The 17,708-nt window shown below is 38.0% G+C and overlaps 1 protein-coding gene across 5 annotated transcripts in view; it reads left to right on the top strand.

Annotated features, from left to right (window-relative positions):
• The window catches only part of TMCC3 (transmembrane and coiled-coil domain family 3), a 149,207-nt gene that overhangs the window by 125,261 nt on the left and 6,238 nt on the right, over nucleotides 1–17,708 (top strand). For all 5 annotated transcript variants that reach the window (XM_032687244.1, XM_032687241.1, XM_032687245.1 and 2 more), the window contains exon 2: nucleotides 16,186–17,084. In XM_032687244.1, coding sequence (XP_032543135.1) covers nucleotides 16,201–17,084 — 884 coding nt within the window. In that variant the 5' untranslated portion in view covers nucleotides 16,186–16,200. The remainder of the gene's footprint in view (nucleotides 1–16,185; nucleotides 17,085–17,708) is intronic.

The raw sequence follows: 17,708 nt of genomic DNA, 5'->3' as shown, positions 1-17,708 counted from the left end.
GACTTGTCATTTGCTGTTTCCATTGGGGGAGGAGGTCAGAGTTGCTTGCCAGTCATGTTTGCATGGAAGGCTTTTTCCTGTGCAAATCACTGCAACTCATTAAGTTTCCCAAAGCATTTACTGAATGTGTGCCAATCTAAAGACTTCCTCTCTAGCTGAAATAGAATAGAATATAAGACATTTAGGCCATTTTGAGTTGCTGAAATGTTAGGTAATCCTATTTTTAGTTTCCTACCTGCTTTTTTTTCCCCGCTCAAACTTTTGTTTTATTATAAGAAGTGTAAGTCTACAGGAGCTGATTTTTAAAATAAATTTCTGTCCAAATGTAATGCAAGTAGTAAGTGCTTTTCTCAGCATTGAAAAATAGTTGATTCTCTGGAACCAAACCTGAACTGCAGCTAGGTGATATGTGTTATGCTCTTGTGTGCAGAAGGTGACATCTCTAACTTGTTTCTTACACTTACTTACCTGCAGACAGACTGCTTTGATTGTAATATATATACCAGAACTAGGGGCCATAGCTGAAGTAGCTTTCTTTGCAGCTTGCATTATAATGTCTGGGACAACCCTCTATTTCTCTGAACTCAAAGTTATATCAGGAAGAGCTTCTTGACACAGCAATAAGACAAATTGTTCTGAGAAAGGGCTCTTTGAAATCTAACATTACCACTCTCCGTGTGGCTCCTGAATTTTTGGCCTTGGCCATAGTTGAGAAACTTGGATATATGCTGTGGAATTTTCAGTAAGGTAATGGGTAAAAGCATTCCTTAGAAACAATAGATTGAAGTCAAGCCTTCATGTTGAGCGAAGAGCAGTAGCTGAAGAAAGAGCAGGGCTTGCTTGAGAAACTGTTGGCACTATTGCCTTGGGAAAGAGCTGTGGAGCGATTTATGTATTTCTCAAATGTGTCAAGTTACCGACTACAGAAAGTGAGAGTATTTGTCAGTCTTTTTCTCTAGGAAGAGTATCTGGAAAAATGATTTTCACATATAACACAATATAGAATATTAACTCACTATGTGGAAATTGTAATTAGGCTAGCATCATTTGGCTAATCTCACAGAAGGCTTTTTTTTCGAGAGTTTAGCAGTGGATATAGATCTTCCGTATACATCTATTGAGGTCTCTGGAAACCTGGTTTATCAATGTTGGTTTATTCAGGTTAAAATTACTCTAAGCACGTGACCGAGATAAAGGGAAAAGATATTGGACTGTTTCTAATGCCTGATCAAAATGAGTACAGCATTTGGGTTTTGTTTTGCTTTTCCACTTTCAATACTATGAGGTCTCTTGTGTTTAGTGTTAGGTTGTTTATGACAGCATTCTGGAGCCTGTATCCAGGCACAACTCCCTGCTCAGGTACAGAGCTCTGGCTCAGTGCAGAGCCAGTAACCATGGTTGGTCTCCAAGGACAGCACAACTCTTATCTGCTTCCTTTCCCACTGAACTCCGCTTTGTTCCTTTTTATCTGGGCTGTTGCTATGACTGAGTATGGTAATATGTTTATAAATCTTTTACACTAAAACCACGTGATAAAGCATATCCTCTTGACTGTCTGAATAGAAACCTAAGAGGGGGGGAAAAATAATTAATTTAGAAAGTTTAAAGAAGAGGGAAGCAGGCAGGCAGGCTAGGAGCAGAATATTGATTGCAGCTTCATACTGGCTAATCAAATCATATTGGTGAATAAGCTGATAACATCACCACAACTCTAAAAATAGAAAAACCTAATAAGAGTTTAATATGTAGAAACTAGCATTAAGAGAATTGGCCACTAGCATTTATGTTTGTACTTTTGAGAAACCTTGTACCTTTAGCTTGAATGTAAGCTCAATACATGCCATTTTCTGTTGATAATTTTTTTAGAACACTCTAAATTAAGATTACAAACTGCTTTAAAAACACCATCAGGTTTATCACCATATATTATATTATGAGATATAATATGGGGTAATAAAATTATATGGGGAGCTTCTGTATCCTGCTTTAAATTGTACTGTTGTACTGTAATGGCCAAAGAACGTAGGGAACACACTTACTTAAGTTGGGCCTTTACTTCATACAAAAAAGTTATAAGGAGACAAGAGCAACTCTCTGACCCGTCCCAGTGGCTTGATAGAGGCTCTCCCAATGGTTAGGTAAGGGAGGCAGTGACTTTCAATAAGCTGACAAATAACTCTTAAGAATGCTCCGAAACATTTTCTATTGTTTTCGTACAGTTGGCACAGAAGTTGATTGGTGAAGTTTGTGGGAATTGTAAATCATGGATTGTGAGTGTATGACAACCCAACCAAGCAGAAAAGCGATAGCCTGTGCTCCTGTTTCAGAAGTGCTGTCCTGCTCTGGCTAATGTGGATTATGGCTGTATGAGAATCTGAAATAACTATGTGCTTAATGAAGTTTCTGTTAGACATAATATGAATAACTTTTATTACAATGTCTGCTTAGACCGTATAGGTCATAGCTTTATGTTTCTTCACAACACATGAAGCTTGCCAGCAATGCTGAAAGAGATTCTTGGGTAAAACAGAGTTCTATATTAATGCCCAACTTGAAAATTTTGGGGTTATCATATGTATTATGTCAGTTGACTTACCCATCACTTTGGATTTAATAATGGATGCTACTTAAGATGTAGCAAAATCTATTCTATCTTAAGGGTGTATATTATTAATTAAGCAATATTATCAGTTGCTATGTCAAGTATTCATTCAAATTTAAATGTATGGATTTCATAAAATCATGTGCTTTGGAGTTCACATTATCTGGAATAAACATTTTTTTTGTTTGTGTGATGTAATATTTAAAAATTATTTTAAAAGAAAATTTGTTCTGGGATAGTTTTACCAGTCTTATAGAAGGACATTAAGCAACATTAATGCACAGATTGGCAGTTTCTCTAAATCTTGGCAAGTACCCTACCAGGTAAGAAATATCCAAGATAAAAAACATGCTGAAACTGATTTAAGATTAAAAGATGCAGTTGCTAGTATTAGATGAGCAAAAGCAACAAGAGAAGAAGAAAGATACAAGAAAGAAAAGTGTACAAAGTTGGAGTATGAATAAGCACATAACCATCACCAGTCCTGGCTCACCAGGGAGGTCCCAGATGATTGGAAGCTGGCTAATGTGACTCCCATCCACAAGAAGGGCGGGAAGGAGGACTTGGGAGACGACAGGCCTGTCAGCCTGACCTCTGTGCCGAGCAAGGTTATGGAACAGATCATCCTAAGTGCAATCACACAGCACCTACAGGAGGGACAGGGGATCAGACCCAGCCAGCACAGGTTTAGGAGGGGCAGGTCCTGTCTGACCAACTTGATCTCCTTTTATGATCAGGTGACCCACCTGGTGGATGAGGGGAAGGCTGTGGATGTGTCTATCTGGACTTCAGCAAAGCCTTTGACACCGTCTCCCACAGCATACTCCTGAAAAAGCTGGCAGCCCATGGCTTGGACAGGGGCACCTTGTGCTGGGTTAGGAACTGGCTGGAGGGCTGGGCCCAGAGAGTGCTGGTGAATGGTGCTGCATCCAGTTGGCGGCCGGTCACTAGTGGTGTCCCCCAGGGATCAGTGTTGGGCCCAGTTCTGTTTAATATCTTTATTGATGATCTGGATGAGGGGATCAAGTGTACCATTAGCAAATTTGCAGATGACACCAAGTTGGGGGGGAGCGTCAGACTGCGGGAGAGTAGGAGGACTCTGTAGATGGACCCAGACAGGCTGGATAAATGGACTGAATCCAATGGTATGATGTTTAACAAGACCAAGTGCCGGGTCCTGCACTTTGTCCACAACAACCCCATGCAGTGCTACAGGCTGGGGACAGAGTGGCTGGAGAGCAGCCAGGCAGAAAGGGACCTAGGAGTTTGGATTGACAGGAAGCTGAACATGAGCCAGCAGTGTGCCCAGGTGGCCAAGAAGGCCACTGGCATCCTGGCCTGGATCAGGAACAGTGTAGCCAGCAGGATATGGGAAGTGATTCTTCCCCTGTACTCAGCACCGGTGAGGCCACACCTGGAGTACTGTGTCCAGTTCTGGGCCTCTCAGTTCAGGAAGGATATTGAGGTGCTGGAGCAGGTCCAGAGAAGAGCAACGAGGCTGGTGAAGGGACTGGAGCACAAGTCCTATGAGGAGAGGCTGAGGGAGCTGGGGTTGTTCAACCTGGAGAAGAGGAGGCTCAGGGGAGACCTCATCACTCACTACAACTCCCTGAAAGGAGGCTGGAGCCAGGTGGGGGTTGATCTCTTCTCCCAGGCAAGAGGGCATGGTCTTAAACTGTACCGGGGAGGTTTAGGTTAGACGTTAGAAAGAAATTCTTTACAGAGTGGTCAGACATTGGGATAGGATGCCCGGGGAGGTGGTGGAGTCACTGTCCCTGGAGGTATTTAAGAAGAGACTGCATGTGGCATTTAGTGCCATGGTCTAGTTGACAGGGTGGTGTTGGGTCATGGGTTGGACTCAATGATCTCAGAGGTCTTTTCCAACCGGATTGATTCTGTGATTCTGTCAGCGTAAATATTATTTCTCTAGCAAGCTATACTTGTTTTTATTTATGTAAAATTGAATGAACTATAATATTCTAATGACAATATTAGGGTTTCCACCTCCAAAAAGTCTTAGTTTGAATAGCCAGTGGTTCTCAATGAGATGAACTGACAAATTTTGTCTTTAGAGTCTAACTTGTGGCATCTGACCATGTAAACATTTTGCTTAAGTAAACCACTCTGAACTTTAATCATATTTCAACAAATATTGTTTGAAGAATAATTTTATAATTTCCTGAGAGGCATTATCCCTGTGAAACCTTGTTAGTATTGCCCTATTCAATTAAATAAATAATCCCTCTGACACCATCACATCCTTTGAAGTGCTAGGACAAAACATCCTAATTATTCTTTATGATGCTGAGATCCAAATTAAATTGTGACTCTAAAAAAAAAAACCACAACACATTATAAAGGCTTTAATCCTCCTATCTTTGTAGGCAGAGATTTAACAAAACCAAAAAATGTGAAAGGCCTTGAGTATGAAGGGCATGGGTCTAAAACACTTATCCAAAGGAAAGAAAATGTGGTAAAAGCAATATAGCCTGCAAAGCCATCTTTGCTTGCCACTTTCTAATGTGACTCTTACTGTTGCTGGTGCATTACTGGTGTTGTCTTTTTAGCCCTATCACTATCCTGTGATAGTTCTTGACCATATCTGTGCTGCATTGAATGTAATTTTGTATAAATATATTAGTGAAGCAAATAAGTTGCATAAATTTTGTCTATAATATTTTATCTATCCTCTCAGTTACAATAGCTAAGATAAGCAGGTTTAATTTCACTGCATTAAATTACTTTTATATTAGCAACATGGTTTTAGCAGATTAAGAAAGATCAAGTTAAACACAGCTTTTTCCTACTGAATCTAATCTCTTCTAAGCAATTTAATGTGCTGTGCAACTGTACAGTTTCTGAGCACTTTCTGGTAGTCTGCTAAACAAAGTCACTACTGTTTCTTGCCTGTGTTTCTCATCTTGCAGTCCTGCGTTTGAGAATGGGTTTTGTGTTGAATGGCAGAGAGAGAGGAGTAGGGTTTTGTTTGGTTGGTTTTGGTCTATTTATTTAGTTTATAAGCACTAAATTTGTGAGTAACTTTTATGGATAATTCAGATTCTCCTATGTATTTATACTACATGAAGAGATGTTCACCAAATGTGCCCTGTAGTTGAAGTAGAAGGCAGTGAGCTTTGTAATGAGCTTTTAGTATCAGCAGGAGTTCCTTTCACAGGAGTTCATATTACCCTTGACATTTTAGTTCTGGCCAAACAGAAATAATGTATTTTCAGTTTGCAAATGTCTCTGAGGGGAAAAGTCTGCTTTCTCTTGCTAGTACTATCCTGGCAATACATAATGCTTACTACTCAAGCATCTTCAAAATGACATTAGAGGATTTGTACCATACTGTAAAAATTTAGTAAATCCTCATTAAAGGCAGTTGTTTAAAAACAGTTTATTTCTTTATCTGTTAAACTTAAAGAAATTGTAATTTAACACTTTTGTTACAAGTATATTACAAAACAGAAGTATAATTTAACCTAGTTTATCTTCCAAAATAATCTGAATTGCTTTCACTAAGTAATTTAGTTTAATAAATTTCACTAATTAAGGAAGGGTGTTCTTAGAATAGAAATAGTTTTAAGACTAGATAAAAATTTTCCTGTAGGGTTTTATTACTCTCTAATTGGATGAATCTCTGATTTTCTTTTCAGTTAGACAAGCCTTTTGCATTTTGAGTTTTTAATTAATTGATGTTATTTTATTGACTTGTGAAATTACCTACAACAGAGTTTCTTTTATGGTTGAGATATTTGTGTAATGTGTATTAGTGTTTGAAGTGTATGATGTATACAAAAATTTGAAAGAAAAAGGCAAAAATGGAGTAAAAATGGAATATAAAGATGACTCATGACTAAATAAAGATAGTGGGTTATTTCAGTTCAATCAAATTGATACAACAGTCTTAGCTGAACTTGGTTCAGAGAGAATAGACTGACAAAAAAGTTTCTTTTTTTTTCTTTTTTTAAACAAACCTACAGTTTCCTATAGAAATGATTCATGCCAATACAAACTCATAAACATTTTAAACATTATTTGAGAAACTATTCAAAATTGTATGCACACATAAAACACTTCTGGAGGGCTCACAAAGCATTAGCTAGAATAGTGCCCACTCTGATGTGTTGCTGTTATGAGCACATGGAGCTCTTCAGAAAGGAGGATGCAGGGAGATCTGCTTGTAGAGGTGCACTCATCTTCAAAATATGTTCTATTGTACCTTTTTACTGGAAAAGTTGGTTTTTTTTTTTTTTTGCTAATTCATATTTAGTTGTAACTATTTGAATTCATTGTTAGGGTGTAACCTTAAAATACCGCGCCAAGAGCAGGTTCTCCAGAAGGTGCACATCAGTTGAAACACTGTATGTATATGAGATTTTCTGTAGATTAGTACTTACTCAAAATAACAATCATTTTATGTATATTTTAAAAAATAGTTTTGAAAGCATATCTTTGTATGTGTCTATTTATATAAATAATAAGATATTAAACATACAAGTAGTATTTGAAGACTTCCTCCAGAATAAGGAGAACTGTAGATCGGTTCATAAATGGAAAGCATCACCTGTGACCCAGTTCAGTAGCACAGACACAGCAGCAGAAAACCTTTTTGCTTTTCAAAACAGTGTTATTTATATTAACCTGGGTGACAACATTTCATTTTCTTCCAGGAGAAAGATATACAAGGATGCTGCCTGAGCAGGAAACTGTGGTTGTATTACCTAACGCTTTATATTGCCCCTTCAATAAAAAGAAAGGAAAATATTTTTGCTATTTTAAAAATAAATTTAAATAAGACAATGCTTTAAAGTTTGATTGGTGTGATCTTCAGGAGGCAGAGGATTAAATCCATTGAATCTGCAGAGAATTTTGGTACTTAATGCACTGCAGTTATGTTTTCTCCAGAGTTAATTCAGAGCAGTGTTAATCATTTATGTATATTGGCTTAAAATACCATTATTGCAGCAGTGGTTTTGAGTGACAAATGACCTGTATAATAATGCATCTATGTAATTCAAGTTTTAATTGTCCTTATTTTGCCCAATGAAATAAGGGGTTTTTATAATAAAAGCAATTTAAAACATTTTTTTTTTAAAAGTAGACTTTAAAATAAAACCTTTCATCTCTCCTTTCTTTCTTTTCTGGGCTTCTCTTATTTTCCTTTCTTTTGGTTTCTTTTGGTTTGTGTAGATCATGAAGTATGGCCAAAGTTTTTGATTTTCAGTGGCTCAGTCTTCATTCAGTTCTCTGCCTTTGGGCTTTTTATCATATTAGGTACAAATACAAGCCTTGGATACCAGATGTGGACCAAAAAACCATACTCATATGTGTAATGTGGCAAATAGTGAAAGTGTACTTGTGTATATAAATAAAGGTTTAATAAAGTAAAGTTGCCTTGTTAAGAGATATACTAGTTATTGTGGAGAGGTAAATAAGCTCCTTAGTCATGAAATGTAGTGAAGCAGGACCTGTCCTTTGATTAGACCTTCATATAAAAAAACGAACTGCAAGTCCTGTGTAAAGGCAGAACTGCTGATGTAACAGGCATGTATATTTTAGATTTTACTTTATCAGCCCAGTGTGGAGAGAAGCAAGGAGGAAAAGGAAGAAGCAAGCAGGCTTCTTTAAATAAGCGACTCAGTTCATGTACAGGACAAGATGTGATTGTTTGTATGCTCAGGATGTGCCGCTGCAGCATTAACGCAAATGAAAAGATCTTATGCGTGATGGAGCTATTGTTCTCTTGTTTATAAACAGAAGTTTTGCAGTGGTTTAAACAAACAAAATCCCCAAGTCTTGAGTCTTTTGCCTATGATGGCCAGTCTATCTGGATTTAGAATGTTTTATCTCTGAATGGTAGTACTTTCAAAATTCCCTGCTACTGTAAAGTCTTAATGTTCCTGTTCCAAAATAGGTTTTATTGAAGTGTTGCCAGCTCAAAGCAGTAAAAAATCATGAATTAGACTAAAATCAGCACTGGGCTGTGGGGTTGATTTTTGTAGGTCTGTAAATTATGTATTTAAAATTTCCTTAAATTATCTCTATTTTGGGGCAAGAAGGACTTCGTGGGTTGTTGACTATTAAATAAGATGAGGCAGTTATTGCTCTGTAACTGAGGGCAAGAAACGTAGTACTATTCCCTGGAAGTCTCTTGTATGATTGTACAGTTCCAGGAGCTGAGATTTCAGGAAACGCTTAGACAGTCTGAATAACAGTGGAATTAAGAGTTGACTGTGAAACAGAAAGAACAGGTGGAGGGAGCAGGCGACTTGTAACTTTATCAGTGTGGAACAGTTTGTGATGAGAAGGTAGACAATGCAGCGATGTGAAGGAAAACACACTCTAAATCACAAGTGGTGGGAAATCAGAAACATATTCTGTAACTGAGAAGTGATTAGTCATAGCAGGGATGTTGCTGGCTTTTTATCAATTTCTCATTCATGGAAAAGGATTTAATAATTGAAAAGCTATAGCAGCTGGCTTTTCACAGAATATTTCATGGTACTCTGGAAAATTTCATTCTTGCCATCTATTCGAACATTTTATAAAAAGAAAGCTTATTACTGAATGGGAGGGGAAGAAAATCCATAAAAGCTGAGAAGGGGGAAGGGAGAGCACTTACAAGAAACACTAAAAGTAAGTTGAACGATTGATCTAGAAGAAGAGATACAGAATGTCTTGCACCACTCTTCAAAAGTATTTCACCCCCACACTCTTTCATTGTGATTGTACTTTAGGGGATTTGTGTCAGGTGAAAGACCCTCTCCTTCAGTGGGAGTAGGAGTGCAGGCTTACAGGGTTCTCATAAGCACTGCTCGATGGAACCACCCATTTAGCACCTGAGGCTCTCAACTATTTCCTTTTATTGCTATGGAAACCTGACACAGAAGGAACATACACATAAAAGTGACATTTATTTTGATTCAAGTTAGAAGAGGGTATTTTATTGACTCATTTTTAATTAATGGTGCTTATCTAAAGAGCAGGACTGATGTAAAGCAGAATAGTTAACCAAGGGGTGTGGAATCTACCTCTTACCCGCTTAAGGAATTTAAGTTTAGTTAATCTGATTATTAGTTCATTGCTGTATTGGACAGTGATTTTTTTAATTTTTTTTTCACATGACTGACGGACAGTCAATGGAAAGTAACTTGCTTACTTTTGTAGGGGCCTGTTGTTTTCAATTTTCAGTGTCTAGGCACAGAAATTGTTTGTATTGGAACTGGTTTTTCCTTATGTCAGTTTTATGCTGCCAAACAGTTTAGAACAGGACTAAAAGTTGAGAGTGTGAGTGGTGACACTATCACCGACTTTCCAGTGGATGTTGTTGGGTTTTAAAGGAACTGGTGTTCGCAATGAAGTAGAAAACTGCCTCTTCCCCCCATTGTTCTCTTCTCCCTTTGGTTTAATCTGAAATAGTACCATATCGAAATACTTATTTACACACAAGCCGTGACCTAGATCATTTAGCCTTAGTTCAGTCCTTTAATTGGAAATTAGAGAAAAGGTTATTTCTGGGATACTTACAGCTTTAGCTATTTACTTTAGCAGTCTGGGGTTTTTTTTGATAGTGATAGAGGAATTGTTGATGATAAAAGAATCACCTTCTGTGTTATTTGACTCCATCAGCATTTGCCTGGTGGTCTCAGGATCTCATTTGCCTGGTGCCTACCTGGATCTCCCATTTCCCCAGTAAAAAGCAGAAACAGGATTTTCTGTCTTTCTCCATTTCTATACTCTCAAACCTCTGCTTGATTATTAACATGATATTCTGAGTGTAGGTACTTCTAGATATTACTATAAAGCAGCTCTTTAAAAAAACATGAGCAGAAGCTGTTTTGCTGTAACATACTGTACAAAAACGTTGGGGGCTGATTTTATGTAACTTAAAATCTTTTATGATGGTTTAACACCATTTTAAGACTTCCATGAAGGACTCCTCTCCTATGGATTTTAGAAGGAACAGTAGACTTGAAAGAGATGGTAACAATCTCTCCCAAAATACATTTCTGCTTTGGAATATGCTGAAAAAGTATTAAAACCTCCTCTGCATGCTCTTTTACCCGTTGAAACCCCTGACATATGCGTATTTGTTGACAAAAAGAGAATTGCTCCTGATTATTTTTCTTACTATTGCTAAATTCTAAAAGCTTTAAATCCTATTTTGTGTGCTCCTTATGGGATTCTTTTTCTAAGCATTCATCAGATACCCCTCCAAACCTCTTTCAAAATAGACTTAAATAATAGTAAGTTTTTGTTTAGCTTGCACAGCTATGTCTGGTGATAGTAATGAGATTGTTTGGAGAAAGAAGAAGACAGAACCACTTGTAAACTGAGCCTATTTAAATGCTTAGTTCACTTTCTGTCTTCATGGTTTGCTTCCGTTAGTGAGACAACCCAAAGGTGTTTGCTTTCTGAAACCTGGTGCATATATGCAGTCAATGACTCTGTGTTGCAAATGCTTTTTTTTCTCTGCTATTTTTTTCATTTACTTTTTAAAAGAGTGTAAAAGAAATCAATGCAATAAACAGTAGAGTTCAGTTTGATACCTAAACATAGGTGGCTTATCTCTCAAATGTTAGTGGAGAGCCATTGAACACAGTCAGTAGAATACAGGAGGTGATTGATCTGAGCAGCCATGAGATATGGGCTGCACGAGGGTGGACTGCATGCTCTCTATGCTCTATTCACTATGGATTTTTTTCTCCCAAATGGATCCCACCCGGAATCTTTGGGGAAGAAGTAACCTTCTAGGTCTGCTTTGTATTTTCCAACCAGAGGATATAATGGCCAATTTGCACAGGCTGTTAAGCACGATATTCTCACCAGTTCAGCAGATCCTGCCAGTGTGAAATTCCTTTCCAACACTCTTGCTTGTGGCATTGGGGCACATGGGTCCTTTCATGCTCTGGGCTCATTGTTAGCAGGGCCTGCAAATCTGACCTTTGTTGCTTTTGCAGACGGTTAAGTGAGAAAATGTTGATCATTATGATGCCAATGTAATCCATATCCTTGCTTCTGTGATTGGGTTTTCAGATCACAGTTGTGCTCTGAATGCTTCTCTTTGAATGACAGGCTGCCTTTTACCCAGCCCTCCACTTACCATTTAAGACAGAGAGTAAACTCACCAAGTCATGCGGCATGAAGGGTTTTTAGCAGTGCCCCGTGTTCATTTCACCAGGCAGTTATTCTGCTATCCCTTTTGAAGCTCTGGACTTTGGCTTGGAATGGGTTTCATGAACAGCATGGCCATGCAGCCAGGGATCTGCTTGACTTGGAAAAAGGGGGATTGGGGCGTTTCCACTGAGAGTTACCTGTCTAGTAATTTGTGGCACCTGGCTCTGATGCAGGCAGGGATCCTGAATTACTTTACTCCTAAATCACTGTTCTTTAAAAGCTAAAGCTAGTATTTCAGCAGCACAAACATTACTATTAGTTCTCAACTGAGTTGTAGCAAAGTACATAATGTGAACTGCCCCATAAAGTGCAGTGGTCTCTCTCCAAGCTCCAGGTTTCTTCTTCTGTGCTACTATCAGCTATGGCTATCCCAGTACCAAATGCAAATTGGTTTTTTCTAAAAGACAGATCCCAGGCATGTTTCTGGTATTTTCTCAGACTGTGGGCTAGTGCTGTCCTCCTGGTGGTACCACTTGTCTCAGGACTGCTGCCTTTCATCTGTTGCTAATCCCCAGCTCTCTAGTAATTCTTTTCATAGGAGAGATGTATGATGATTCTTACTTCTTTAAATGTGTCTCACTTCTGAAAAGATGGCTGGTCCATTTTAACTGTTGGGGCTGCTACCGTATGTATGTTATTTTTTTCTCTTGGCAACCACAATGAAAATCTTAAAAAATAAAAATAAGAAAAATCAATCTCTCAACAACATTTTTATTATTGAGGGCTTTGTGGCCCTGTCAGACACTGGTGACCCAGGAGTCACAGAAAAAACAGTGACATGGATGGCATTCATCATTTCTTCCCAAAGCACAGCTGGAAGAGTGCTCACACAGTTTGAGGGAGGTGTGCATTCAATCTCCTGCATGTGGGAGGATTTCAGTCCACATCACAGGAGAGTGCACCAGTCCCTGCAGGGATAAGGAAGCATCTCGGACTCCTACTGACAGTCTTCTGCTCGGTATAAAGAACTAGGCAGGATACAGCAGGAAATGCAAGCTAATTCTTCTCATGTCAAGATGAGACTGTTGCAGCAAGAAGGATTTGGGGTAGGATTTGAAGATGGAAATCTGATGTCTTGGGATAGCATTAGAGTTGAGCTATAAAGCAATCACAAATGGATCTTTGCAAGACTGTTCTACCTCATCAAGGTAGAAGAAAGGTGACAGGCCACTTGTCTAGAGATACCTGAGTCCTCCAGTGTCTACTTGCTACTGATTTAAAATGACCGAACCAAACAAACCAAAAAAACCCCATAAATCCCACAAAAACCAACCAACTAACCAGGCCCCCCCCCCCAAAAAAAACAACCAGCAACTCACACCACACCACACCCACACCTCCAACAAAAAGGTGTATTATGTCAACAGAGAATTTCAAGAGCCTCTGTTTCTTGACCCAGCTTTGCAACATGATGGCAAGAGGACACCTGCCTTTTTGTTCAAATACGATCAGACAGAGAAGTGTATTGGATATAATTTTTCCATACCCTTGGTGATCTCTCAATCAAATAAGTAAAAAACCCTACTGCTAGCAGTGTTTTGTGAATTTAAACACTATTATTTTCTAAAGTTTATTGAATTTGAACTGACCTTATGATTGGTTTTACTCATTTAAGGAGCAGATTTTCCACATGCTAACTGGTTTCCTCGTTTCCAAAAGAAGGCAGCTTTTAGCAGATGTATTCCTTCAATGCTATTGTTCTTTTTATCTCTATTGCTGTTTTGGCCTTGGAGTTTCAGGAAGGCACAGAAGGCTGACCAGTAGAGACTCCAGTGAGAGAGAGGACATAAGGGAGAAGGGATCTGATTTGGGCTTGTATCCAATTATTACAATACATATTTAGACTATTTTGTACTAAGGAAGTAAACACTTACTGCTGTGTAAAGGTTAGAGATAGACCCACCCATTCTTGGAAGTATGTACAGCTTGTCCTGAGTGACATCAGTGATGGATCTTTCTTGTGTGTGTATACAATGCGGTGATTTATTACAGTATAATTTTTTGCCAAAGATTATTAAAAAAATGTCTTAGGTTGTTTCAGTAAGCTATTGTTTTATACTGAGTTGTTTGTCCATACTGAATTTGTCTAGATCCCGTAAGTTCATTTACATAAATATTTGCAATATAGGGTACAGATCTGGTATCTAAACTTTTCAGCTGTTTGCCTTGATTGCTTTTCTTTGCTGTCTGAGCCTTTGGAAAATTACAAGTATCCAATATCAAACTATTTTTGCTTATATTAAAGGCAATTTTAGGTACCACAACAGTATTATGAGTGTTATTATGTTAAAAAGTGACACGTGGTTTTTGCAGTCTTTATATTAGATATCACACTGAATATAGAATGACATCTGTGTGTGTCATATCTGTGCAAATACTAAAATACTAAGATCTCACCAATAAAGTAGATTTTCTGCAACACACATGTGATTAGTGATATTAAATAATATAAAAATTTTATTTAAAAAATTATTTTTACTTTTTTTTAATAACTAAACTGGTAAAGTGCAAATCTGTTAGGCTACAGCACTGGTTTACTTCTTGGAATAGAGTCTGAATCTTAAAGGTCATCATTAACTAATATTCTCCAGAAGAAATTGTGAGTTCCACAACTCCTTCAGTTTGCATTTTTCATGTGTCTATATTTTTTTAAATATTGGTGAATCTGAACTTTTATGTTACCTGGTTTATGCCCTGAGTGGTGCAGTAGCAAAAGAAAAAGCAGGAAAAAGCTCCACTGTAATCCTTGGTAATCTATAAGGAAAAGAATATAAAGTAGGAGTAGAGATGATCTTGTCTGTGAAATGGTCTGGTGCAGATCCAGATTTATAGCTGTATTACCCTCTCTGTTTGTACCCCATCATGGCAGACACGGAGCAAGACTTGTTCTCCTGATCAATCTCTGCACGATGCATGTTATTAACAATAGGACACCTTATCTGGTTACTGAACTTGTATTTTAAGGACAATACAAGAAACCTTGAGAGAATTTCCAGGAGAGCCGCCCAAACTTTTCAAGGATAGAACAAACCTTAAAGCAATACTTAATGATGGTCTTATGGTTTTTTTTAATTAAGAAAAAGATTGAATGGTGATCACTGGACATGTACACATAGGTCTGGCTTCATGATCTTCAGTATTACAGATAATAATAAACACTGTAATTGAAAATCAAACTTTTAACATAGTGTCTCAGGCATTTTGAAACAGAGTAGCTGAAGTGTTTCACAAATGCATGTTTAAAAGATACTTTAATAAAGCTTCTGCCTTGTCTCTGCAATGGACTTACCTGAGCAATGGTATTGGTTCCCTCTGGTGTTAAAGCTCTGAAAACCCGTTATGGCTGGAGCATTTGTTAAGCAGTCTCTACACATGGGGTATTGTGGCAGCTTTAATGAAATGCACCTTCTATGTCACAGAAGCTAAACCAAGATGATAATAGGGATGAAGCTATTTTGGTTAGATCATTCTTATGTTGTGCCTTTTCCATGACTTTGACTTTGTATAAGGAAACACTTTTTGTGTTTTGTATCAGACTACCTTGCCTTTCTGTTAAGAAAGATGAATAATCTGTTGCGTTTGTGTTGTAAACGAGTTGCTTAATTGTTTTTGTTGTGCTTCCAGAGAGCATTGTTAGGGTGTATGGATCCTATATGTGACTGAATGCAGTTTTCCTTCCTGAGTTTCTTTCTGTAAATCCCACTCAGTGAATTTGCTATTAAGATAGACTTAGCCACAGCAGATCAAGTTGTTGAGCATCTTCATCAAGCATGGGAAGCCGAATACAGGCCAATTCTTTCTCCATGCTCTCTGCTTTAAAAACTAGCAGCTGCTTCCAGCTTGAAGCATACACTAAATTTCCAAGAGCTTTCAGCTAGTTATGAAAAAACTTTGAATTGCAGGAGGAATTTGAATGGGACGTATCAAAAAAGGCATTTAACCCAGGAAAATATGCTGAACATTATAGAGCTGTTGTAGAGGGAAAAATCTGCTTACATCTCCATTGGTGTTTGACCATTTCGAAGAGAAAAAACAGAGTGATTATCAGTCATGATCTCTTTGAAACTCTTAATAATAAACAATATATTTAAGAACCTTTTCTAACTAGGTGTTATTCTAATTTTCTGAAAAACTGTGAATGATTCTGAAAAGCTGCAAACTTGAATAATTTTCTCTCTAATTCATCTTGCTTCTATTTTAAGAGAAACAAGCAGTTCCTTGGGCTGCTTATTAACCTATGGAAGTCAACAAAAATGCTGCTTAATTTCAAGAAAAGTGTATTCTCTTTTGCTACTGTAAACTACTTTATATTGTGTACTTGATATAATTACACGCAGGAAAGGAAATTGGAAGTTTGATTTAAAAAAATAGAATTCAAATTCCATTTATCTCTTTTCTTTCAGGTGGAAAGACATGACATGAATACCCTGAGTTTACCGCTTAACATTCGCCGTGGAGGTTCTGATACCAACCTGAACTTTGATGTACCAGATGGGGTCCTAGAGTTTCACAAAGTCAAACTCAGTGCAGATAGCTTGAAACAGAAAATTCTCAAGGTTACAGAGCAAATCAAGGTTGAACAAACAGCTCGAGATGGAAACGTGGCTGAGTATTTGAAACTGGTAAACAGTGCAGACAAGCAACAGGCTGGGCGCATTAAACAAGTCTTTGAGAAAAAGAACCAGAAATCTGCCCACTCCATTGCCCAGCTGCAGAAGAAATTGGAACAGTATCACAAAAAGCTCAAGGATATTGAACAAAATGGATCTTCCAAAGCTACCAAGGATACTTCCAAAGATAACTTGAAAGATATTCAGCATGGAAAGTCTCGTACCACTGGGCATGGAGCAGAGAGCAGCAAGTCGGGTGTGCCAGGTGTATCTTTGACACCACCTGTCTTTGTTTTCAGCAAGTCTAGAGAGTTTGCCAACCTGATCCGAAACAAATTTGGTAGTGCAGACAACATTGCTCATCTCAAAAATACCCTGGATGAATTTCGGCCAGAAACGAGTTCCAGAACATATGGGGGCAGTGCCACCATTGTTGCCAAACCAAAATATGTTAGTGATGATGAATGCTCAAGTGGGACCTCTGGATCAGCAGATAGTAATGGGAATACTTCTTTTAGTCCTGCTGTGGCAAGTACCCTGGACAGCCAAGGAAAGCTTTCCATGATTTTGGAGGAACTAAGGGAAATCAAGGAGACTCAGTCCCAATTAGCTGATGATATTGAGAATTTAAAAACACAATTTAAAAGAGACTATGGCTTTATTTCTCAGATGTTACAAGAGGAAAGATTTAGGTATTTTTATTTAACTGTTCTCTTGAAATTACTTTTGAACCGGTATAGGAGCTATTTGGAAAGTTTGTGTGTGTGTGTGGGGGGGAAATATTTCAGAAGCAAGAGGAAAAAATAATTCCAATCAATATCTGGTACCAAGATGTTCCACTCCTTCCAGTGACTAAAACATTAGTATTTCCTATCAAATTATGTAGTGGTCCTTTGCTTTTTGTCAAAGACTGGTCAGAAAACACTCTCCTCTGTCATACTGTGAATTATGTGAGTACTGGGGATAGGAGTATTCACTGCCAATTGTTTTGTAACCAGTGGAGATTCTCATCTGTTGTGACTCAAAAAAGCTAATCAGTCTATGGTATAGCAGAACTGACTTACAGCTGATAAGTATATCCTTGATTCCTGAGTACCTTGTCCAAATACTTCTCACACACATTGCTATCTTGTGGATGCAATGTCACCTTGTACCCTGGTGTAATAAACAGCTGTGAGTTGTAATTTTAAGTACTCTAGCACAACTTTCTTTTGCATTTGTTACTTGGCAATTAATCACTTTATCATCTATTCTAATATGTTCTACAGAGGACTTACACCTGCTATATCTCATTTGTCATATCACTTGTGACAGTC

The sequence above is a fragment of the Chiroxiphia lanceolata genome, chromosome 5 (genome assembly GCF_009829145.1).
Source record: "Chiroxiphia lanceolata isolate bChiLan1 chromosome 5, bChiLan1.pri, whole genome shotgun sequence".
Classification (NCBI taxonomy): Eukaryota; Metazoa; Chordata; class Aves; order Passeriformes; family Pipridae; genus Chiroxiphia; species Chiroxiphia lanceolata.
Note: the sequence above shows the minus strand (reverse complement) of the source record. Positions and strands in the feature narration are given on the sequence as shown.